Genomic DNA, 26,011 nt, shown 5'->3' with positions numbered 1-26,011 from the left:
CACCCCGAGGCTGGGGTCCATACTCTCAGGCATCACTGGCCAGGCCTCCCTTCTCTGCTGCAGAGGCACGAACAGCACCGAGGAGCAGGTTCTTTGTCTCTGGTTGTTCAGAGCTGTACACTTCATTTTATTATTCCAATCTTCAGTTTTGCAAATTTGAGTAGATGTGACACGATGTTACAAAACCTCTGAGGAAAAATCGGCTGAAATCCAGCAAAGAGCAGAGGCCAAAGATTTTGAAATTACCGATAAATAATGGCTCGGCACACGTCACATTTTGGTTTAAGATGAAATACTGTTACAGTACAAAGATGTCCTCTTTTTACACTGTTGGTAATTAGCTTTAGATTTACAATGTAGCCATGTGTGCTCTTGTCTTTGCAAGCAGAAAAAGAATCATTCTGCTACATTTGAAATGATCTGTTCTGTGCTTTGATGCTTCCCCTCTAGCTGTAGGTAATACAATCCACTGTGTTACTATAATCTCAGTCAAAGAGAAAAGAAACATACTGGACTTTATTAATGGACCAAAGAGGGAATCTTATGCTTTACAGCTCAACGCGGTGAGTTTATGGAAGATTTCATCAAGCAGATGTACCTGATATCAGAGTGAATTTGACTAAAATAACTGAAAAAGAAAGAAAGAAAAAAATGATCTCGGCAGATTTAACTGACAAAAACGCGATCATTATTTTCCCTTTTCAAAGTACCGGTACACAAATGATCGTTGTAGGACTGAAGACTTGAGCTCTCCCAGCTCTGCTCCGTCTGGCTGAAGCGGGTCCTCGTCTCGTCGGCAGCGGTGCAGGGCCACCCTGGTGTTGTGAAATAGCCGGGTTATAAGAGGTGTGTGTCATCGGCCTGATTCACAACACCAGCTGCGGCACACACACCTGAGAGGCAGATCTTCGGGTGACGGAGCTCTTAAAAACACGCACGAGCATTTTCCTGAGAGACTGCACCGCCCAATACAGTCTAACGCGGCCCTGACGACGTAAGCAGGAAAAACATAAGGAGGCGATAAAACAACAAAGCGTGGGCCTCCTGTACCGTTCAGCTCAGCTGTGTTTGTGACCACGAGTGATTCCGACCCGTCTGCACAGTTATGTGGAGCAGCAGAGACAGAATGAGCCTCCATCTGTGTTCTCTCAGGCCAGACTGAAGGACACAGAATGTGGGCCACAAACAGAGGAGATGGAGGGCCAGTTTTTCTAGCAAACCTCAAGCGATGTCTGGTTGTGCTGCTGAATGTTCAACAGGGGCTCCAGGAGGGGCTCGGTCTGAGTTCAGGTAGCTTATAAAGGCAGGAGTGGTTAAGATGCTGTTCTAAATGCTGGCCGGAGCGCGGCCGGGCGATTACGGTGCGCCCTTACAAAAGATTTGAAGGAACTTTGCATACAAACGTATCACAAAGTTAAACAACGTCCACATTTTTAGTCAAAGATTAGTTTTTGGTTTCTTTACTAATAAAATAGTTTAAGACTACCTCCTTTGAAAATACGCACAAGGAACGAGCATCACGAGGACGCACTCGTTCTGCAGCGTGCGGTAAAATGTTTTGTTCCACTGATTTCCCCTCTGATGGAAACAGAAATATCCCCCCCAAGTCCGATAGCTGAGCTTGAGCCAACCAACCATCTGCCAGGGGACAGGACGCTCCACAGCCTGTGGAAACGGCACGGCTATGGCCTGCGACACTCGGGACTGCGTAAGGCTGAGAGGAACGGTCTTGTTTTGTTTCCCAGGGAGACGATTCAATTAGATTTCACCTGATTTATTCCCTCAGGGGGGACATGGAGCATTTCGAGTCTGTTGGGTAAAAAACAAAAGTGTTTGCACCTTCTGTTTTAGACGAGTTCACTCTCAGGATGTGTTCTCCAGTATTTCCTTTGTGCGAGTTAATATAGGTGCGTGATGACTAATGTGCTCAAACCTGCGTGTAACGGCTCCCGTATTAAACACATATATCATAATATTGTCACAACTTTGACAGTAGCACTGAAATAAAATGAAGCCAAATGAGGAAAAAAAGGAAGAAAATGTAACGAAACATAAAATGTTTCAAAATAAAAAAGACGAACGAAAAGCAAACTTTTTATTCTAAATCATCACAGATACAAATATGAAACAAAACAATGGAAATAACAAAAACAGACTGACAGGATTTCAGATGAGCAAAAAAACCAACGTATGGCTCAACATGGCGATGAACGCCGCCGCTTTTACACAACAAGATGGCAGGTGAGCGTGTGAATGAGCCGGTCTTCCCAGAGGTTTCTGCTCATCGTGTGTGTGTGTGTGCGTCTCAGTTCATCAGTAACTCCATCTGCACCAGTCTCGCGTTGGTGTCCCCGGCCATGTTATAGGGAATCATGCCAGCGAAGGTGATCAAGGCTCTGGCCTGACCGCGCAGTTGCTGTTCAGAGAAGAGATGGCGTGTTAACATAACGCATCAGTGAGACAGAATATTTAACAACCAGCGAGCTGGGCATAGACTAGCCGGCTCGACACAACCTAAAATCCTTCTGTAGACACCAGCTGCAGTCAGCAAGCTTCTGGGTCACCAGGCTTTCTATGTCTGATGTAAGTAGAAGTGAAAAGGTAGAATCCAGAGGAGCGACGGAGACGTACTGACAAGGGACGAACGAGAAACTCTGCCAAAAATGTCACATGAATATATTCAGTTTGCCACTAAATGTGCTCGTATCAGCTCAAATATTTAAAGTAAACGGATCTTTGTATAAAAACAGAATGCGTTAGGTTCAGATCTACCTATAAACACACGTCTTTAGTGCTGTGCTCATTCCCTCACCGTGTCTCTGTCCTCCATGGTCCTCTGTGGCCGTCCCGGTGTGCCGGCTGGCGCCCCCTTCAGGCGTTTGTACTGCGTGTAGAGGATGTTCATGGTGGCCAACAGCACCTCGGACAGGTTGTGACGCACCTGGAGGAACAAAACGACATTTAAATAAAGAGAAAGCAGAGAAGTGGAGCCCATATAAAGACTGAGTATCGGTTTTGTGTCTGGTGTCCAGAACCGAGTCGACACCTCATCGCTGAAGTTCCTGAAAGCCGCCACTCTCTCCTCCACGCTGTCCTGACTGAGCGGAAGAAGCTTTAAGCGCTCCATCACCTGACAGAGAGAGGCAGCGTTAATATGACGAGGCCGCGTGCGTCTCCCTTCATGTCTGTTTGTTCATTTTCAGAGTTGCACTCACATCATACGCTCTGTCGACGTGCCCCGCGTGGTACTCGTCGAAGAACGTCATCAGGTCTAAGAGCAGGTAGAAGGTACTATCGACCGACTTGTCTCCTGCTACGCCCTGAGAGCGATACCTGCAGCGGGAAAAGAAAAGGTTACGGAGGTGCGTGTGTAGATTTTGACCAGCGCACGGCGTGTCCGTGTCCTTACCTCTCGGCGATGGCTACGGCGGTGTTTTTTAGCCTCTCCTTGTTGGACTGAGGCGCGCTGACCTGGGCGATGACGGGACTCAGGAGCCGATTCATCAGCTCCAGCACCTTGTCTGAGTTCTACGCAGAGACACACGTAAAGTGAACGAATCCCAAAGCGACAGCTCTGCAGAGATACTGCGCAGTGCACGGTCTGCTCACCTTGGCCAGCTCGTACAGTTTGACCGCCTCCTCAAACAGACCTTTGTTCTCGGCCTCCAGAGCCACTTTACTGATGATAGCTCTGGTGTCCCCAGCAAACTTATCTATGACTCCGGGCTAGACAGGAGAGGATGGGAGACGGGCGTGAGGCTGAGAGAGGTGCAGTCCTGACAGTAACAATGTGCCTTCTGTTCTATTGTGTTACTCAAACAAAATAAAACCCGTCCTTAAAGTCTGACTGTCCATCAAAATAAGTCGATGCATATTTTTAAGTAAGCCGTTAATACAGAAGCTGCACATCTAACGATGCGCCGTGACGCATTTAACATTGTCAGTCGTGAGTGGGACGACCCGTGACAGCAGAACCGAGTGCTGCTGAACGGGGCGTGTTGAGACATGCGGGACACGTGCCAAAGGACCCCCCCAGGGACAGGGAAGACAAATTCAAAGCAAGACGAGGAAGACATGGGTAGACAGTAGGTGAGGGAGGCAGGTTATAGAAATAACCATCGACCAGATGACAGTGAGCCGAGACATCGGAGACGTGTCCATCGTCCTACCTTCCTACTGCCGTCCTTCTCCAATCTGCCCAAAAGCATGTTGAACTAAAAGAGGACAAAGTACAAATCACCACATGACAATAAATACATGAATGCAACATCGTCAAAGTTCACATGTAAACTTGTTTTCCAGGAGAGATCAGTTATTAAAACCAGACAGAGCAACACATTGTTCTGAATCTAAAATTCACTCCATGCTCCTCACATCTGTTTTTATTACAAACATTTGTCAAACGTTGCTTTAACATATACCTATTTTTCATATTCTTTAAGTATTTTTTAAACACATGAGCTGTTTCAGAGCCAATCGTATTTAACGAGGACAACACCGGGAATCATGCAGGTCTCATCTGCCCCGCGAGAAGCACAGTGAACCAGCTCTGCTCTTCTAAGATGTTCAACATCAGCTCATCTGTCACCAGCGCAAAGCTTCTGTGCTAACGTTCGACCACAGAGTAAGACGGGCCGCCCACCTCTCGACTCTCAATGACAAGTTCGCTGACACAGCGCATGAACATGTTCTCGCCCTGGTTGTCTTTTTCATTGCTGCAAAAAAGAAGAAACATGAATTTAAACTTGGAGCTGTACAACATATCGTGTGTGTGGTGCAGGGCGAGAAATGTGTTTACCGCAGGAAGTAGAAATACTGCAGCGCTTCTCGTGGATCCGTGGACTCAAACTTGCGAGTGTAGAGCATGAGCAGGCGGATAAAATTGAGCCGACGCACCATGGGAGGGTCACCGGGCTCCTGGCTCACTGCGGGGACGATGTGATCAGTGAGATCGACAGGAAATAGAATATGCATGTGCATTACCCTACAAAATAAAGGTGATACTCACGTAGCTGAGCGCTTTGACCGGTGGACTTCAGCAGCAGCCGTAGCTCATACAGGACCAACGCCACGTGCACGGCGTGACTCCTGAGTCGCTCGACTCGAAACAGGAAAGCCACCGCCGCCTCAAACTGAGCCGTCAGGAACAACACCTGGAAATACAGGAAGGGCTGCTGGCTCGCAGAAAAATGGGACTCGCCTGCAGAGAAGAGGCGGAATAAAGACGGCAGGTGGGAAAATCAAGTGTCTGTGACCAAAACCTGCAAACAAGTTCAGGAGGAAACGGGTCGCGCTGCTCACATCCACATGAACATAGTAAACGAGCGTTTCCGATCACTCTGCGGAGATGGATGGAAGTCACCTGTGTGGGTGTTTCACCGTCTCAGACAGAAACTCTGCGCTTCACAGAGCTGTGCACATGGCCACGTCCGGCTTTTTTAAACATGGGAGGAGAAATTTAAAGACGTTTTTTGAGTGCAGGTACTTAGTCATCAAGTTTACTTTTTAATTATAATTCCTAATCCTCTTGTTGGCTGAAAGTTTGAGGAGGAGAGCAGGGTGGACCATGTCAGCCATTTTACAGCCTTATCGCAGACTCCCAGCGTTTTAGTTCAAAACGGGAGAGCGAGGGAGAGAGGAGGCGAGAGAGGGGGGAGATGAAGGGAATAAAAAGGACAAAGGGGGAGAGATAGGAGTGTGGGTGTGAGAGGGGGGAGAGGGGGAGGGCGCTGCAAACAAGAAAAGAGAAAGAAGAAATGCACAGCAAAGAATGTGAAAGGACAAAAATCAGTGGGACGGCGATAATAGAGGACGGGGCTGCAGGAAAGCAGACGAGCCCGGCACCGGCAGCGTGTGAGAGAAATGAAGACGGGTTTTGGGCTTCGTGTCCTGCTGTGAAGCAAGATGGAGGACAACGAGGAACGCTGTGCCAGACAACCGAGGGAGGCGAGCGGCAGCGAGAGAGAAAGTAGAACGAGGCTCCGGGCTGTGCTTCCCACCGAGCAGCGAGGGCGGGAAAATGGGAGATGGACAGAGAGAGGGAGAGTAAGAGAGAGCTCCGAGTCTTATCTGAACAGAGCAGGATCAGCCTGGAGAAGGCAACACCCAAGGGAGAAAGCTGTGCTTTTGTCCGTCTGTGGGAGGGAAGGCCTCCTCGCGCCCTTGCACTTGTGTCCCGGACATGTTGAAGTCTTACTTTAAATCGATTCTGGATGAAGAATCAAAGCGTGTCTGCTGGTGCCTGTTCACAGGCGTGAGCAGCTGACCCACAGCTCTCTTTAAGGCTGCTCTCAGCTTTCTGGTGTGCAGCTCCGTGCTCAACACCACGCATGCCCCAAAAAGTGCCCCGAGTCTCTCGCTGTAATATTAATTATGGTGAGACATAAACTCGGCCCAGTTTGTTTCGGGCACTCTTAACGGCGTTTGACCCATTTTCATCTCCCTGCTTTAAGCTGAGGAGCTTTGCTGACGGTGTTTGATGAAGCCTGTGGAGATGTGGTGGTAGGTGTTGGTTAATTTGATGCAGGTAGCTGTAGCGCTTCCAAAGCAGGAAAGTCTCATCATCATGAGCACAAAGATGAACGACTGCTGCTATTTCCACATTTCCAGGTTACAGAAAAGAAATCAATTCACAAACAGACTCGTGAACTTTTGTTCCTGCCGACTATGACGAAGCTCTGAGTCACACTTGGCTCGTCGTCCATGGCAACAGCTGCTGAGGCTTATGGGGAGGGTAGTACTTCGAGCTGTTGGTACAGCAAAGAGAAGCGAGAATATTCATGTGCAGGAAACAGTTGAAATATTCATCGAGCGATTAGTTACACAGGAAAATGAATCACTTCTCTTTAACGATCACCGATGTTACTGATGAAAACTTCACATGTTTAGCATTTAACATCTATATGATGTTTTAAAGATTGTGAATCTGACATCATGTAAGAACACAACGAGACGCTGACAACAATAATCACCTGATGAAGCAAATCCTGAAGCGTGCTGTGATTCGTCACCAGCACACACACATTACAGGTTGTGCACAGAGGTGCTCGCACCATCGCTAATACGTCTGTTTGAACATTTTAACGGCTTAAACCAAACCAGCACTCAAGGAAACTCATTTTGATGTAGTTAAAAAGGTTTTAACGGACTCAAATTTAACTTAAGATTTTGTTTCTCAGACGACTCGCTCCTTACGAGGGACCGGTCGTCCGTGTGCACGCCGTCACCCTGCGTTCTACGTGTCCGCACAAACATGGATGCAGTCTCACAACAGCACGAGAGGCAAAGAGCAAACAGTAACCCAAATAAAATCTGCATCCCGGGAGGTGCAAACAGCTCGGCCGTGCAAGCCTGTGCTTGTTCCTCTGTGCTCGGGCAAAGAGATAATGGAAAAAGAGGAAGGTGGAGAGGCAATGTGATGCACCGCAATTCTCAGGAAACTCAAGTTCATATATTTGTAGTTATTTCGAGAGCTGAAGGAGAATTTCAGTCCCCTACCATAGTCTTCCAGCAGCTGTTTCTGTAGCTGTGGCAGGGTGAGTCTGTCCTGAGGAGAGCTGCTGCCGTCATCATCGAAACACACCTGGTTCAGCTGTGGGGACACAACGCGACGCACATTACGCAAGGGAGCAGCACAGCCCCGAGATATCAAACTGGGACGATGATCTCTAACCGACCAGGATCAGGAAATCGTGCCTTTAACCCAAAAACAGCAAACCAGGGGAACGGTACCTTAAGCCAGAGGTAGTCCTCAGTCTTGTCTGCTATCTCGCCGTGGTTGTCATTGATGTCGCATTTCCCAATCATGCAGTAGACAGCTCTCTTGTATGGATCGGCACAGTTTCTCAGCACTCTGCGGTAGTGCAAGCGAAGCTTGTTCTCTGAAGTCGGGGAAAGTCTAAAGAGGAAAACCAGATAAAACGGGAAGCGCGATAAGACCGGTTTGACCTTCAGGACTTCTCTGTGTGCAGAGGATGAGAATGAGCTGAGCGGAGCTCACCGTCTGTCAGGACTCTTCATGTACTCCTGAAACCAGGTCTTGAAATCTCCCAGCTGATGTTGCATTCTGTTCACCACCTGCATGGCTGCATGCAGGTCGCCACAGCGCAGGCAGTAGTAGATCACAGCCCACACCGGGTGGCCTTCTATCTCGCCGTCCTGTTGTGCAAATTGAACAGAGTGGTCGTATTATTTATTTATTTTGCAGCCACTGCTTAATTCTTCAGACGGTCGGAGCTTCGCACTGCAGATGTGACCTGTCAGCCAAACAGACTCATCAAGAATCAGTGAAGCAACGGTGGGAAATTAAACCGTTTGCACCTACCAGTCGCTGGCTTTTAGAGCACAGGTGTGCATGACCAACTGCATGAATGCCAAAGAAAAGATAAACTCTTAAATATAAATGACATTTCTGATCAGCCCATCAGATTATTCTGATTAGGTACTCATGCACCAAGCCTGGGTCACCCTGCACAGACAGTATTACTGCAACAGTGAGGAAAGCAAATGAGTGTGGTAAAGGTTATTCAGGTAACGACTGGAGTGGAAATAATAAAAATGCAATCCAATGCAATTTTTAAAAAAGTGACGAGGCCTGTAGGAAAGTTAAATAAAGCTGCGTGTTGCAGGCTTTCTTTATTAGCCAAACATTTAAACAGTGTATACACGTGTGGTACCTGCATGCCAGGCAGAGGCCCTGGTAGCTTGATGTTGAGGAAGCTGCGCACTAGTTGGTATGTTCCAGGCACCCCTCCTAGTTGGGCCTGATGGAGGTTCCCAAAGACAGTCACCATGGTGTAGTTTTTATAACTGGGAAAGACAGAATTCATATTTATGGTTCATCCATCCATCCATCCATTCACTTCCGCTTATCCTTCTCAGGGTCGCGGGGGGCGCTGGAGCCTATCCCAGCTGTCATAGGGCGAGAGGCGGGGTACACCCTGGACAGGTCGCCAGTCTGTCGCAGGGCCAACACACAATATTTATGGTTCATTCTAGCTTAATTTCAGCAAACTGTAGATCCATGCATGTATCCACAAAAACAGGACCGGCTACCTGTTCTCAAGGAAAGCAAGTGCCTGGCGCACAAAGGCCATTTGCATTTCAACACTAGTGCGACTCTTCAGAGTGTCTTTGGCTGGAACCAACAACACGTCTGTCATCTGCTTCACCATCAGCCACAACTCTGACACGTTCTGGAGGAACGAGAGAGAAAGAAAGAAAGGTGCGTTCATACCGAGTAATCTGTTACATCTGTCAGTAACAAGTAACTTCAGGCTGATACATCAGTGAGAGATCAGCGTTCCTACCTTGTCGTCCAGGCTTTCTGCTACTGAAGCACATAAATCTCCCAGATTAGGCTGAATGTGACCGTTCACTATCTTCTCATTGAAAATGTAGATCTGACGGAGAACAAAACGGAGGCAGGTCCACAAACTGTTAAATGCTCGTTTTATAAGGAAATGTCAAAACTTTCATATAAACTTAGCCTCCGGTTAAAAATGAACCTTTTTTTACGACCACCGAGTGAAATGGTTCACAATAAAAAACAGCACGAAAAGTATCAAAATGTTGACGAGGTCGTCAAAGAGGATCACGAAAATCAGACAAACGACGCCGCACGCAATGTGTCGACACATGGTCGAAGTAATAAAATGTGGTGCAGCGAGTGGAAGCGACAGAAGGTCATCCTGGATGATGCTGGGTGGAGCGCTGGGGCGGGGACACGCGCCCCCTCTGCAGAACAATTAATCCATATGTTTGATCTGCAGCTTCCAGGCTTTGCTGTAACCCCGTTTCAACCAAACCATCGGCCGACAGCTTCATGTCTTTAACAGAACACAGCTAGAGATGATTATTATTATTATTGCTACCAAGCTCTGCGGCGCTGTTTGTATTAAAACACACTCTGCTGATGTCCTCCTTTTCCCCTTCATTAGATCCCAGTATGTAATCAATACACGTTTCTTCTTCTTCTATGCATTTATTACATAAGAAAAAGCAATAAATAACAGGCATTATTAGGCATTAGCACAACACATTTTAGTGCCACTAAAAATGTATTTCCCTTATAGTAACATTTGCATTCAGATTTTGCAGCGTTAACCTGATATAAAAATGCTTCAGTAACAATAACCTGCTGTGCAAAATGCCACAATATGAATGCACTGAAAGGTAATTTGCATAAAACAGGAATGTTGATGTGCTGTGTGCATTTACCTGAAATTTTCACACCAAAATAATTAGACTATCGGGGACCCACCTGGCGTCCGTAGGCCACCTCCACGCTGTCCAGCGCACTTCTTCCTGGAGCGGTCACCTCACTCACAAAGCTGGGCTGTAATGGACCGCAGGTCAGGTGGTAAGCAAAGACAGAAGTAGATCAGTCGCGTGCTGCTGAAACGTTTGTGTCTAAACAGGAGAACTTTTGCTGCTCATTACTTTGCATGTTGAGAGTCTGAGACAGGAGGACGTCCTGTCCCGACTGGTTACTGCCCGCCTGCTCGACACACGCTGGGACACAATCCCACACAATAAGATCAAAGTCTTGTTTTTGTTTCTTGCTCAGGGTGATGATAAAAATAGTGTTTCTGAGTCTGAGATGAAAACGCTAGCTTGTTTGTTTTAGTTGAGCAGGTAGACAGGTAGTGTGTGGCGTCACAGCCCTGACATGCTCTTTGAAGCAGACATATTCAGTCCAAGAAGTTTAACTGTGTTACAAAAATGATGCTATCTGTAAGACCTAATGAAGCGGGAACGATGCGGCACTTGACAGTTCTGATCTCCACACAGCAATGTTTCCTTCATACTCAAACGAGGTCACGATTAATAAATCCACCGTGTTGTTGACACACCTGCACGTTAACTGAGACACAACCTCTGAATTTATTGTTCATAACTACAAATGACAGATTCATGAACGCATTAAAAATGACACAAACATGGACCGACTCGCTGCTGCAAAATTCATTTACAATGTGCAGGTGCCACCATGAGCACCTATACGGCTCCCTGTCCCGTACCTCCACGTCTTGACTGAAGTCCAGAGCGTCTTCTCCTGCTCCCAGCAGCGTGTGCAGCACTCTCTGCTTCACCTGCTCCCACTGAACCAGCATCGACTCCCGATGGTACTCTTCAGCCAGCAGGAACGTCTGAACAAACGGCGATGGGAAGCAAGCCTCCAGTCATATTCGAGCGTGCAGAAAAACACAGTTCACTGGGGTCAAGCTGTGTTACAGATGCTAAACAGGGGATTGTCCTTAACATGGTCATCTCTGCCCCAAGCACCAGCTACTCAAACCCTCCCGTTTGTGAGTGGTAGCAAATCACAAATAAGTTGGCTTAAAGTCAAGATGACCTTAAAGTTGAAGGAGCTAAAACAATGCATTTGCCAGGCAGGATGAGTGGAGGGGTCTGCACTGAGCTCCATCATACAAAAAATAAGAAGCGCTAGAAACGAGCAAAATAATTTGTCCTTGTAGTACAAGTACGTTAATCCACATCCACGAGGTAAGACGAACATCGCACACACTAAACTGGATTTAACAGCAGACCCCTGTGAAGACGAGTCCACCAGGACTCGGTGGCGTCTATTTTAACCCTCCACAGAGACTTCAAAGTGAGATAATGGGAACTCGAGATAATTGAATCTCCAGCTTAGGGAGATGCAAATCTAGACTAAAGCCACCATTTACTGGGTTAACTTGGTCAAAGCTTTAAACAATTTAAAAACGGCATTAAGTCTAAAAAGATATTAAAATTGTATTTAAATCATAAGTATAAACGTTCCTGGTCAGCGACACATCGCAGTAATTTAACAATTTAAAAAAGCAGTTTCATGTTATACATGTATTACGTTCTGTTATCGGGGCTTTTTCCTGCCCAAATACCTTTTTGGTTTTAGAAGCACACAGCATGCAGCAGCTCCAGTGGTTACTGTAACATGCCTGCCTGCCCTGCTTTTCATGTTGATGTCAAAACTAAAGCTACGAGATAAAAATCTGCAGGAACATCTAACACCCACGTTCTTTTTAATCTTCAGTGCATTTGTTTTTCCCCACCCTTGCACATAAGTCCCTTTCCTCTCTCGGGGAGCGGAGACAGATAATGGGAACGGCAGCTAATTAAACGCGGGGCCTATTAGCTCTGCACATCAGGGAAGCCATTTCAGAACCATTCCCCAAAGGTTCACACCAGAAGGACTTTTAGATCACAGCGAGCAGAAATGACTAAAAATGTCGTTTTTAAGTGTTCGGTATTGTGATGTGCTGATGCTACGAGACAGTGAAACGAATGCTTTTGTAAACCTCGGTATATGACAAACAAACACACACTGTCTGTGACTGTTGGGACTAATTATGTCATCTTCTTTTTTAATCATCTAAAGAATAAAAAGTATAATCGCACTCGGACGTGCGCCCTGCAGGCCTGCGTTACTCTAACAGTGCCTGTGAACTAGTTTCCTACACTGCAGGACTAAAGACTGCGAGGCCACGAGACTCTGGACAGATACCGACCCTGCGGCGAGACTCCTCGATGGCGGACAGGAGGGCGTTGTCCCTCTCGTTCTTCAGGAAGCCCTGCAGACACACAGACAGATGTGGGGAGAAGAGGAGTCACGGTGATGAACACACTGTGCATCATGTTCCTGTTGGCTTTGGCTTACATTAACACGTTTGTCAATGCAAAGGTGCACTTCTATCATGTGCAGGTAAGTACTGCCGCTAACCTTGAGTTATTCTGCTTTTTTAGGTTTATATAACTGCAAGTCGTGCAGCCCTGCCATAATAGCTTCTTAGACTGGAGGAAGGTTGTTCCCTTTGTCAGATAACAGAATAATCATTTACTGGTGACATTGTCTGACTTTAAATCTGAAGCAAGCAGGATAATTCAGCCTCAAACCCCCAAAAGCAAGCAGTTGATCAGAGACAGCTAGTTTCCAAAGCCAAGGACGGTTTATTCAGCTCTTAAGAAGCTGAATTCGCTCCTGTCCTCTCATGTGCGTCTATGTCCAAATGCTTAGCTCAGTCCAATTTCTACCTCTTCCTTTTACAAGCTCACACACACATCACCTCTGCCTGACGCTAAATGGGCAATTTGCATGAACACCTTTCTGAAGAACTGTCAATAACAAAATACCATCAAGTAACTCACAACTAAGGTACAGCAGGCTTACCACAGGTTACCGATCCGAACTGGATCAGTCAAAGAAAGTGATTATTGGATTTTACGTGCTGATTTTTGCTGACCACTCTGTGGGTGAGCCTTTTTACCAGTGAGAATAAAAACAGACACATAAAATGTTCAGAAGGTTTATTATAAAGAAAAAATGAGCCCTATATAATCGTATAGTTGTACTTCCTGTAATACTGCAGCCTTCTTGGACACGCACACAGAACTTTATCTCTTTTGGCTTTTTCACGGTGTGGCGTTGGTTCTGCGATGAGCCCACCGACAGTTTAGCAGACTGACGTCTACGTGCTGCTGCCGTTTACCGTCACCAGGGGGCAGTGTCCCACGCAACCCGCGCAGACACGAGAGAAGTTATAACAGAAAGAGCAGAGAAATGTTCGCTGCTCTTTTCATGCCGATGTTTGAAAATATTTTCTTTACGCTTTTTCACACTTCTCCCGTTTATGTACGACCTCACTTTTCAACCAATCACAGTTGAACCTGTGTGTGATTTGCGGCCTGTCCGCAAAGCATGTCTGCGTGGGTTGTAGCACAGGCAAACACCTACACGCACCAACAGAACGTGCTACTATAAATCCATGTAGGTGCACTCTTAGATAAAGCAAGAAATTTGAAAACATTGAAATATTCATTTTCACTATTTAGCTCCGTAGATTTATGACAGTATTTCAACTCTGTTGGCTCTTTGGGTCTAAACATTAGGAAAATGTCTTTTCAAGAGTAAGTTACAGCTTAGCTATGCATGATGAAAATGTGCAGAACGCTAAATTTGACTATGAATAGCACAACCTGCCACCACAGACATGTCAGTAACTGATTATCAGTATTTGTATTTCTCCATGTTAATCATTTCTGGGCTTGCAAACACTAAACATCTGACACTACATGTGGAGCAGTATTGATATCTTTTGGGTTTTATTTCGCTTCAGGCACTCTACAGTCTGTCAAACAACATCTTTATAACTAGCATATTTTCCATCTTGGAAACAGCTGAAACTACTTATATTGTGACATCTTCAAAGCTGCAGAAGAAGAGTTCCCGTCACAAAAGATGATGTCAAGATCCAAAAAAAGTCTATGCAGAGGTCGGTCAGAAAATAGGACAGAAACGTTTCCTGCTGCAGTCGCTGCAGGTGTTTGAGTTTACGTGGAAAATAACCAGTGGCTAATCTGGTTTTGTGCTACAGTTGACTTTTAGAGACGTTGTCGTGTTAAACCGTAATGGATCGCGTCTCCTCTAAAACGGGTCAGTACCGCGTCACTGAGTTTAAGCCACAGCATTCATTCAGGTCAGTGTAAAGTGACAGAGAAAGACATCATTTACTTCCTCGTATTACTGTGTGAAAATCTAATTATCTATGACAGATTATCCACTGCAAATTAAAGACTTGAAAAACTGGTGTTTGCACGGCTGACAGCCAAGTTAAAGGTAAACTTAGTGAACTTACATGCAACACCATTACTCTGGTAATTAAGAAAGAAAAGAAGCGACTCCAACGTAGCCCGTTTATAGCAGCAGCTCATCCCTGCTACCCTTAGCTTCCCTTTCCTGCTCTGTCCCTCTCTCGTTTTTTCCCCGTCTCACTTTCCCAGGAGAGGCTGACAATAGGTCTATATTTAACCACTCAAACCAAAGAAGAGCTCAGGTCAACACTCGCAGGAGAGCTGCACTGGAAAAATGAAGAGAACAGAATGAAACGTTCACAGATCAGAGGCTGATTGCGATGACTCCAAGTGTTCTTGTAAATTGGAGAAAAGGCGATGAGACTGACGATCCTTACAGAAACAGGCAGGGGGCGGGGCTTAAAGCATCTAAAACTACGGCGGTACATTGGGCACCGAGGGGGAACTGCCTCGTCATTTTTCCTTCAGCAGGTGGCAAACATTTGTGACTGATGTCATTATCAGTGCTGCCAACCACTGGCCTATACATTACTTTTTGTGCCAAGTGTAAATTGATGAGTTAGCCAAAAGCTGAGGCCAACAATCCCATTTATCTGACACGCAAATGATTTCTGTCTTTTTGGCTTTGGTTGATAAATCACTAAATCAAATATGAATATTACAGCAGTTAGATATCTGATAAAAAGGACTGCTGGTAGCTGGATACACTGTTTCCCTCTTCACCACAGGGGGTGGCCAGTTTCACGTAACTGCTCCTTAAAATGTTTGAAGCTTCATCGCAGGCAGGCACAGCATCGCTGTCGCATATAACCTCCTTATAATTTTGATCAGCACTACACAGTCCGAAGATCTGGCACGTTGTTCAGGCCCAGACACCGGCGTTTCGCGCTGACTAATCGCTGCCAATGTTTTAATTCCTCCTCGTATTTGTTCCCAAACTGTAAAAATAACCATGAAATAGAGAAACGCATTTAAAAAAGCAACGCTGAAGCGTTTAGAAGTAAGAAAGATGAAAAAACACATTTTAATAAATGTGCTTATCACACTCGATGATGCACTGAGCACTGGGGTATCGGCGTATCAAAGATGCACGTTTCTTTTGCCCCACCCCTGTATTGTGTATCCTCAGAGATCTGCAACCTGCTGTGAACACCCACAGCCTGCTGGCCAGACAGCCCAGAAGCTTCTACAGGAAGAGGAGCACTGCCACCGAAAATTATTTGATCATGGTTGATAAATCAGGAAATACTGATGGGGGTAGGAAGAAAGGTAAAGGCGAGGACAAGTCGGCCTTCAAATATAAATACAAATGATCCAAGTTCCATTCTTTGTCTCCAAATTCATCGACAGTATGGAGATAATGTGAAAGATCGGTGCACATTTGACTCTAAAAATATTATTTTCTATACGCCAAAATGAAACATGACTAAATTTTAGCATACAGTATAAATGTGATATTTAAAAAGGTTTCTCTTCAAACTTGTACGCATGCTAAATCTCTGTGCTGGCATACAGGCCCCCGTCTCCACTGCTAATGACAGTCACGCCATCTACGCATAAAGGTAATCTTATTTTATACTCATTCAAATCAGAACATCTGAATTTTCACTCTTTTGAGCCAGCTTCATGCTTATGACACTATACGAAAAATATTAAGATACCGAGCCGACGCAGAAACGTGTGATTTCCAGGAATCTAGAGGTTACAGAAGGGCACGTTCAACGAGCTGACGGGGAAAAGCCTCACTGTGGAAGTCATTATGAACCAAAGCAAAAACATTTACCATGACAGAATGAACCGACCACTGCCTGAGTGTGTGTGTGTGTGTGTGTGTGTGTGTGTGTGTGTGTGTGTGTGTGTGTGTGAGAGAGAAACCCCACCCTTTCACTCTTTCACTTCCTGTGTGGTGAAATAGAAATAAAGAAAATGAATAACATACATTTATAACATGTAAGTATAAATGATCAGAGTGCCTCACATTCACAAATGACTCAATCATCTCCATCATCATGTATGTCCGCACACACTGTAGCACAGCAGAGAAGACATGACAAAAAGTAAGACGCACAAAGCACATACCCATCAGTGAGTACATGTATATGTGTGTGTATCCATGTATGTATATGCAATACTCACTCATGAGGAGAGCCTTTCTGCCTGTCTGGCAGACAGACGAGAGGGCAGGATGAGACAAGGAAAAGTAAAAAACTGGTTTTCAGTTCTTTGTCTGAGCCTAGGTACGTGGGCTCTGACAGCCCAGGACATTTGCATCGTCTCTTCGCCTCTCCATCCCACCGTGTCACTGTGCCAGGGCAGCAGCAGCGGCCGCCATGCTGGGGCGTGTTCCCTGTGCCCCGTCGAGCCGGCATGACGGTCCGCTCGCAGCCTTTTCCCCGTTCAAAGCAGGCCAGTGACTCTGGTGCGTGAGCCGGAGAATCGAGTGAAAGTGCCACATCAAGACTCGCTGGAGGTTGTTTTATTGTCGGAGGGCTGTACCAACTGAGCGCTCAGACACAGGGGGAACCCGCGAGAAAGAACTATGGATTCATATAGAATATCAGTTCCTGCCATCAGCTGACACCCCCCCAAACAGCCATTCTCCATCCTCTGTCTCTCTCTCCATCTCTCACTTCGTCCTAGCATCTCTGACGGCCCTCCCTCAGTCCCACTCATTTTCTTCTTTTTTTATCCATCTATGCATCCTTCTTTTCTTCCCTCCTTCTCTCCTCCCTCCTTCAGCTCAATGCAATTATAGTAATGGATTTTTTCCCCCTCGGTTGATGGCTTCCGACATCCTGTCTCGAAATGAGGCTAATCATGCTCTTAAGGGTCATGTTTAGTTAATGAAGGGTTTGGGAGGCACATGGGGAGAAAGGGGATGGGTTGGTGGGTGCGTGGGGGGTATTCCTATATGCAGTCTGTCTATTATAGTGCACACGTGCACACACAAACAGCTTCAGGCATGTTAATCCATGCACTTCCGGAAGTTTTGTGCACATAGTCTCTCTCTCACACACACGCACACACACGCACACACACGACTGGATTCATGTGTGCAGGCAAGCAGACAGGGATGCACGCAACCACGTGCAGACAAATCTATGCTACACATTCATTCATAAATACACGGTTCAGACACCGTATACAGCAGCGATCGATAGCGCCTGACACACAGGCATGCAATCTCAGCACACGAGGCTTGTGCACGAGAGACACACACATCGTGTGAAGCTATGTCAGGAGCGTTCGTGTATCTCAGCAGATGCTCTGGGCTTAGCCAACTGCGTCCGCTGAACGCATGCCATCACTGCTGAGGGATATGTGTGTGTTTAAGGGCTGGGGAGGGCAGAAGAACAGGAGAGGAAGAGAAAGGATGTAAATGGGAGAAGGATAAAAAGCAGAAAAATGTGAAAATATGCAATTTAAGAGAGAAAGGGAAAAAATGAAAGCAGAGAAGCACGTAGAAAGAGTGCGATGTACGAAAAAGGAGAAAGAGAGCATTGGCAGAGAAAGATGGAACAGTGAAAAGTGAGACAAGGACAGGGAGACGGAAAAATATTGAAGCCGGTCGCCATTTTTCTACCCGCTCTGCTCTCTGCCTTTCACTTCTACAGTTTCATTTTTCTGCTCTTTTCATGTGATCTCTTCTCTTTCTCTGCTTTGCTTTGATTTTGAATCCTTTCCTGTTAATCCTTTGTAAGCACTGATGGGAACACAGGAAACAAAAACATGTAAGCAGACTGCACTCTGATAAAGACCCTAAACATGAGATGTAAATATATTCACGTTTGGAACAGACTCAGCCTCATCTAACCAACCACATAATCTTACTAAATATGAAGTTGTCCATGTTATGTGCAATCTAAAAACATGCTAATTCCTGCTAGCAGCTCCGACGTCCACGGAGCCCAAAATCTAAGACGAGCTATACGGCCACAACCTATAGGAGCGCTTCAGCATATATACAGGCGCATCATTCACACACCACTGCCCTCTACATGCGCGCGTGTGTGAGCCGCAGAGGCATGTACCAGCTCACTCATGCGCAAACACACACATTTACACACACACACTCATAAAAACACAGCACATTTTCCATTTCCTTTGTGTCCCGTCTATCCTGGAGAACTGCAGCCTCTACTGCCTCGCACCCCTTAAACCAAATTAAACCCAATCTGACGCACTGAGGTCGGGTTGGTTGAGGAGCGAGGATGCACAGATGGATGATGCACGAGGCACACGTTAGAGGTCCTCGGTTACATTTGGATACATTCTTTGATTTCAGGGTTGCCATGGGTGCACATGCATGTGTGAGTCAGCAACGGTAACGAGGAAAATGTAAAGCGTAGATTTAAATTGAAAGTTAAACTGATGATGAAAAGTTGGCTGATGAATAAAATCATTGACAGACTGCAGATGAAACACAACAATATGTGATTGTAAAAACGGAGACTCTGTCCATGTGCAGCGATAATATCTGGGGTGTTAGTTAAATATAGACAGGCTACATCCTTTGTGTGGTTATAGGAATGCATCTGTACGAACAATAACTTCTGCAAATAGTCTGCTGTGAGACTGTGACAAAGAAAAAGTCTAATATAAAGTGTATCGTGACAGGAAAGGAAGCAACAAGATCAAAGTTTTAGTAACAGTAAACTAAAGCTAAACTTCACTCCTAATTAATCAAAGCTAATTAAAAAATAACAAAAATGTGCACTGATTTCGGGGATGCTTCCATTTGAGTAACTCCATCACGTACAAACACAGGTGGTGCTGAAATGTGTGTTTGATCTTAAAGAAGAACATTTGGGTGTGAGATTGAACTGAGCAGCGCGAGAACGTGACAGAGGTCCTGAAAGTGGCGATGACAAACGCATATGTTAGCATTTACACACAAAAGGCTTGAGTCTCCAACGATGATGACTGAAGAGCGAACGCGGCCCTAAAGAAAGTGTTCTTGTCACTGTAACAGTGACGAGAAAACGTGTTGTAAGTACTGCAAATATAAACTACTACAGTCTTTCAGAGTTTTATTAAATATTTAATAAGAATACTCCTGTTACTGCACCAGCTGTGTAATTATAGAATAAACCATTTATTTCTTTTCAGTAGACATTATTTCCACCTTTCTTTCCAAAGTAACTAAGATTTGAGCGACTACATCAGTGCATTTGAGCGTAAATTGCAGGTCAAATGTAGAGTCTGTGTGTTAAGAATACTCTGGAAAGGCTGTTTGCTTTCAGCTGTTCAACAAAGTGCATCAAACAGCTTCTTGGTGATGCCTTCTTCATTATCATCGTCATCATGATCAAATAACCTCTCTGCTCCTTTGTGTATACTTGATGATATAAAGTGGCTGAGACTGCCATCAGTTAAATGGAGGGGAAAAAAAGCTGAGCTCAGTTTCTCTTTTCAATGGTTCAAATTTAAACTACATTTCTTCGTTGTTTCCTTATTCTGGCTGAAATTCTGCTTCATTTTTGGCACACTGTCATGGAGCCAAACACGCCCAGTTAAATGAGGTTCACAATTAGTCACAATTTGCAATTAAATTCAAACTGTGTGTATGTGACGTTATGATCTTCATTAAAAGAGAATTTCCCATGGGGGAGCAGACAGCTTTCTAAATGACTACTCACCTTGGTCTGCCTAGATTAGCTTAAACTGTTGTAAAGCAACTAAAAAGGCTAAAACATGAATCTTTTTGATGCTGCTAAAGACTAGATTTACCTTTAGTTTGGGGGACGGTAGAGTAGAGCATCACAACGTTACGATTTAAGACCAAAGTAAACAACTATTTTTGGCAAAGGCTCACTGCGCCACTAAACAGAGGCTTAATGGAGATGGTGAAGACTTTGTTTAAGCTCCATTATGCAGTTAGCCTGGCTGTCCAGAAATCATCCTATATTGTGCTTATAGATTACACATATATATGAAAGACTACTGTGTGCAGTCTATGCATCCAACAATCTGACATCTGGAGTCCAATCCTGACTCAACAAGCTGATCTACGGAGCCGATCTTTTCAATTCTCTGCTGTTCTGGGTTTACCTCACAATGCCTCAGCAGCAGAGCTCCAGAGGAGGAATACAGCTTATTAGTTTAACACTGGTATCAGATAACTACTTGGCATCAGCAGATACCCACAGCAGCATCAGTATCATATGAAAAACTGTACAGTGCACTCCATTAATTTTCCATTTTTGATCATAATTATTTATACTGAATATGCTCAGCGCAGGGCCCATTAGGTAAATGCCAATACAACACTACTATCTCAGCTGACTTTCCATTTATCTGACCAATTCCTGTAATGTGGCTGTTTAAACTGAGCAGCTGTTTGTCTGAAACAGCAGTGGAAAATTTCTCCTGAAATAAAACGTAATGCAATGTCATCTTCTAGACCCAGAAGAGCAATCGCAGGGAGGCAGAGTGCTCGTGTGTGTGTGTGTGTGTGTGTGTGTGTGTGTGTGTGTGTGTGTGTGTGTGTGTGTGTGTGTGTGTGTGTGTGTGTTCACCCTCACACTGCCAGAAGCTAAGTGCTTTTCCAGTCAGTGAGTGAAACCCACCCTGGCCAGGATACATCTGGCCGACCAATAAGAATAAAGAAGATTTCAATGAAACAGAGAAGAGGCTGGACTGCAACAGTGGAAGAAAAAAACCCACAGAGATAAGAAAGGAGGGTGATAGAGTGGTGGCACATGTATGTGGAAACCTGATGGAGAGAACAGATACAGTGGAGAGAAATAAGTAACCAATACAGGAGGATTAAGCAGGGTGGGAATAAGGGACGGAGAGAGCACTCAGGGAGCAAAAAGTCTGGTACTCAACATTAAAAGAATACTGGGCAACTTTGATATTGCACTTTCAGACTTCTAACAGAACCTTTGTTTTACATTTAAACCTTCTGTCTCCAATACCGTCAAAACAGTTCAAGATTCACGTGTACCACAGGAGCAAATGCAGCTTTGAGCCTCCAGCCTAAAACAAAGGACAGAAGCGCACGATAAGCTCACTTTGTTCCACCTCCCTGCATCACAGTTTCTCCATAACTTGCATAATCTTCAGATCTAACCAACTTCTACTAGAGCAGCATGGCCTCTGGCAATCCATCAGACGTCTTCACGCTCAAACCTGCCAAACTACAAGACAGTTTCACACACACATAACACAACTACCTCCTCACGCCTGACTAAATGCGACAACATGCCAACCATGTATCCATCACAAATGCTATTAATTCTGTTCAGCTCTACAATCGTGTACACGCACTCAGTCACAGCACAACCTCCAGAGCCACATCTATACATTATGTGACATGCACTGCTTTTACATGGGTGAAAGCTTTTTTAATTCAGTGCAACTCCACAGATGTAGTTTAGTGTGACTGATGATACATGTCATCATATAGTAAAGTACAGTCTAATGAATGTGCAGAAAGAAAATATGATCAAAACTCAAAGTTAAAGAGAATAAACAGCACAATGTGACCTTGAAACCAATGAGATTTTCCATGAAAGTCATTTTTCTTGACTGTCCACAAAAACAGAGCCTGTGGGTCACACAGCAAACCCAATTTTCCACTGGAATAATTAACTCATTGGCTTTGTGTACTTATTTCTGTTATCTCTTAAATCTTTGTTCTGTTCAGCCTCCAGTTATAAATTTCAACATTTTCAGCCTTTAACTAACAAACTTCACACTTGCTCAGTTTTTATCAGGCTTATCTTGTCAGTGGGGACAAAATGCAGACTTATTATCTACAGTTAATTACTTTCAGACCTTAGCCACAAAACAAATTTAATCCTCACTTCTAAATGCAGTGAAATATGCACATGCTTATTAAAAGACTAGGTACTAGTTTCTTACCATCTGTCAATGGAATATTTCTTATTTCACTCCACAAAATACCTCTCAGTGCTCTCAGTAGTAAGCGAGTCTTCCTCTAGTGAACCAGTTCATTTAGGTTAAAAACACTGCATTAGCAGCTAGCTAGCAGCTAGTTTATGGTACCTGTATGTAGGGCTGCTCGATTATGGCAAAAATGATAATCACAACTATTTTCACTGAAATTGAGATCTCGATTATTTGACAATATTTATTTAACAATAACAATGTGTTGAATAATGACTTTAAGGATTGTCATAAAATAATATAAAACAGTGCAAATACTGATAACAGTGCAAATGTTTGCAGTATAAGAAATAAATGAAAAATGTAAACATCTGTGTTTAGTGAGCTTTGCAGTGTTGCTCTGTGGTGCAGCTACACTGTAGCAAAGTTTACACACTGTGTCTACTTGATCCACGTCTGACTGAGCCCATAATGTTTCCACACCACTGAAGTTTTTTTTACCTCTTTACAACCAACGGCAGTCACTCTCCTCTCCAAATAACTTCTGCTCAGCTTCCCTCGGGTCCTCTTAATCAGCGGTCCCCGACCCCCGGGCCTCGGACCGGTACCGGTCCGTGAGTCGTTTGGTACCGGGCCGCGAGAGTTGAGGCTCAGGTGTGAAATGTCTGTTTTTCAGGGTTTTTATCGGTTTTCAGCGTTATTTTGTTATCGTTTTTATTGTTTACTCGGTTTTCCTGGGTCTTTTCACGTGTTTTATGAATAAATCTTCTTTTTTTCGGTCCCGGTACTAGTTTTATTTTGTTGTATTTATCCGCGACACCTTAAAGGTCGGTCCATGAAAATATTGTCGGGCATAAACCGGTCAGTGGCGCAAAAAAGGTTGGAGAGCGCTGCTCTTAATTGTTGTGACACGTGTTCGAAATGCAGAGAGGTGCGCTCGATTTGCCACACGGAGCAGCGCGAGAGTAAAGCACGAGGGAGGGGCTAATAATCGGCTCAGTCATTTTTAATGATCATTGAAAGCCCAGATCGTAATCGAGATTACAATTCGATTAATTGAGCAGCCCTACCTGTATGTCCGTGTCTTTGACTGGCTCCAGGGGCTCAAACGTGGTGGCAGCGCTGAGACTTTCTAGTCTCTGAGAAATGTGGAAGATGTCTAAACCTCTGGAACCAAGGAGGATGGACCTGAGGTGAAACAGAAAGGTGATGAAGAACTGACTGACAAATAACTGTAGTTGCTCCACGTGACCACAAGAGGTCGCACAACGCTTTACCACCGTTACAGAAACCACTGATGTGAACTGTTACGCATCAGATCAGGTGTCATCACATACATCACAGAGAGAATTTCAATCTAATATCAATGCAGTTTTAAAACTAATACATTAAATCCTTTAAATATCACTCAAGCTTATTGATTAAGGAATATCTTCTTTAAATCTTTAAAACCAAACATATAGTTTAGAAATGAGTGTGTCTATCATAGAGATTAATGGGAAACAAATGAAAAATGATTTTATACTTTACATTTTATTTACATGAGAATATATTGCAGTAGATTATACTAAATCTGTCTGTTATACTAAGTCTGTTATTGTGAAACGTGTATTATTATTAGTAGGATTCTTACCACTATATATAAAAAGGAACTCTTCCCAGGCTCTTTTTTTCATGTTGATCTTTAAAAATTAGACCTGATGCCTTGTGTGACTGTTTACCACCAATTTAGTTCCCTAATAGCCCGTCCCTTTCTTTACTGGTATTGGGATCTAATTACTTTATTTATACAACTTTGTACACATAGATAACCATTCATTTGTTATCAATTACCATTTTTGCCAGTAGCAGTAATATTATGATTAACAGTGGGACATTTTCTGCCTATCTGCACATACTGATGTTCATATTTCATACCGTTCTTGGTTGTATCTTGTTATTTTATAGTTCAGCTTTATTTTGTTGTTTGCTGGTTTACTCTGTGACTACTAAGTGTTTTTGTTTCCACTCTTATAGTACTGTGCAATAACAGAAACCACAAGAATTTCCCTCAGGAAAAATAATAAAGTTCTATCTTATATTTCTTACGCTTTTACGTCTGCAGCATCTTGGGAGGTGCGGGTCAGGGTGCGGGATCGAAGCCTCTCCCCCGCCTGCTGGATCTCCTGAAGGTTCCTTTCGACGTGAGGAAGTTCAGACACTGCTTCGGTCTCAGCAGCCAGCTGCTCTGCCTGCTGCAGGAGCTCCCCAAATCCCTCTGTATCCATGCTGCTATAGAGAAACAAATGAAGATATTTACATGTAACATCATCAGAGGTGAGATGACTAGTGTACAGTGGTTTGGGGAGCTATAATTTTAGGGTGCTCACATCCTTTTGGGGGGAAAAAGGTATAATTGGCCTGGACAATTTTGCATAAATATGTTGCTGTTATTTTAGAAACCTAATCAACATTGTACCTCACCGACTAAAGGTTTTGTATGTATTATTTGTTGTTCATTTTCAATCCTTAGAAGAAGGGACTGGGTTAAAATGTACTGCAATTCCTCAACTGCGTGGATGGAGATTTACACAAATTCAGAAGTAAACGTAAAGTGAGCACGTAAACGTTTCAGACGTAATATAGCTGAGAACTGCCACAACAACAACAAAACACGTTTAGGACTAGGCCTAGTCGATAACATACAAACTGTGAATAACATAAACACCCATGTATATAAGGACATACAGCTGTGAGCTTTCGGACAGTTGACAGCAACACCTGGAGCGCGCGCATGGAGCGCTGTGGTGTTAGCTTAGTTGCTATAAACTCGCTTTAGGAACAGCAACAAAAATGTACAGTTTCAAATGAAACTTAATTCCGGCTGCTGTGAAGTGGCGTGATGTGAATCACGATAAAAACATGTTTGAATTCATTTTATTTTATTGTAGTGCTGTCCTTTTGGCTAAGCTTCGTTAGCATGCTAACATGTAGCTACAAGTCAGAATGAATTACACTGTGCAACGTTAGCTAGCATGCTAAGCTGCTATTATTCTTACATATGCTCAGTGTTGCGTTAACTCAAAAAGTTCATTTTGATGACGCGGCTGGAAGCAACTACACTTCATACCTGTTGTGTGAGGTGAGAGAAAATACGGTCCTGTTTATACTCCACGCGTGAATGTATTTACAGTTATCTTCTGTTACTCCGTTTCTTCAGCACGCAAGTACATTATTTGCCCCGACCGGCACTTCTGGAGTCGATCGTGATTGGACAATCCCGCATCCCTCCCGGAAGTTCTTCTTCTTCTCTAGTTTCAAATATTAACGAAGCATATCATCACCTACTGTCATAATTTATTATCATCATCATCATTATTATTATTATTATTGTTATTATAACACTAAGTAGTAGGATAACTCTTCTAAATATAGGCAGAAACGTGTACAGTATGAAAAGCTGTTCTCGCTTTTAGAAGTATTCTTTGTCAAAAGTTTCAGTATTAAAATGCTTGTTTTGTTACTGTAATGCTTACTTGGGGTGGCTGTGGCTCAGGAGGTAGAGCAGGTCACCTACTAATTT

The 26,011-nt window shown here is 44.3% G+C and overlaps 1 protein-coding gene across 3 annotated transcripts; it reads right to left on the bottom strand.

The window, feature by feature from the left end:
* Positions 1-2,081: 2,081 nt before the first annotated feature.
* On the bottom strand, positions 2,082-25,717 carry nup93 (nucleoporin 93). 3 transcript variants are annotated; one of them, XM_004569143.3, is made up of 22 exons: positions 25,559-25,717; positions 24,538-24,720; positions 23,520-23,637; positions 12,516-12,578; positions 11,022-11,150; positions 10,262-10,336; positions 9,309-9,401; positions 9,055-9,194; positions 8,676-8,808; positions 8,000-8,157; positions 7,732-7,897; positions 7,498-7,591; positions 5,009-5,200; positions 4,799-4,925; positions 4,643-4,715; positions 4,170-4,214; positions 3,610-3,726; positions 3,410-3,528; positions 3,216-3,333; positions 3,047-3,130; positions 2,813-2,941; positions 2,082-2,416 (listed from the first exon to the last, which is right to left on the bottom strand). In XM_004569143.3, exons 2-22 carry the CDS (start codon positions 24,714-24,716, stop codon positions 2,306-2,308), a joined length of 2,463 nt encoding a protein of 820 aa, XP_004569200.3. In that variant the 5' UTR covers positions 24,717-24,720; positions 25,559-25,717; the 3' UTR covers positions 2,082-2,305. The 3 variants fall into 3 exon arrangements, with proteins under 3 accessions (XP_004569200.3, XP_012779558.3, XP_012779559.3); XM_012924104.3 differs by having other exon boundaries at positions 24,538-24,717; positions 25,559-25,710; XM_012924105.4 differs by lacking the exons at positions 23,520-23,637; positions 24,538-24,720; positions 25,559-25,717 and adding an exon at positions 16,732-17,038.
* Between the last annotated feature and the right edge of the window lie 294 nt (positions 25,718-26,011).

This window comes from Maylandia zebra, linkage group LG7 (assembly GCF_041146795.1).
Source record: "Maylandia zebra isolate NMK-2024a linkage group LG7, Mzebra_GT3a, whole genome shotgun sequence".
Taxonomy (NCBI): domain Eukaryota; kingdom Metazoa; phylum Chordata; class Actinopteri; order Cichliformes; family Cichlidae; genus Maylandia; species Maylandia zebra.
This window is presented reverse-complemented; position numbering and strand designations above follow the sequence as displayed.

Excerpts from the sequence above, each read along its gene's own strand:
- nup93 (XM_004569143.3), bottom strand. The coding sequence starts at position 24,716 with ATGGATACAGAGGGATTTGGGGAGCTCCTGCAGCAGGCAGAGCAGCTG. Across the intron at positions 5,201-7,497 it reads ACAGCTGCTGGAAGACTATG|GCGAGTCCCATTTTTCTGCG; the intron begins GTAGGGGACTGA and ends TCTTCTCTGCAG. Across the intron at positions 4,215-4,642 it reads TTGTCATTGAGAGTCGAGAG|TTCAACATGCTTTTGGGCAG; the intron begins GTGGGCGGCCCG and ends GTCCTCTTTTAG.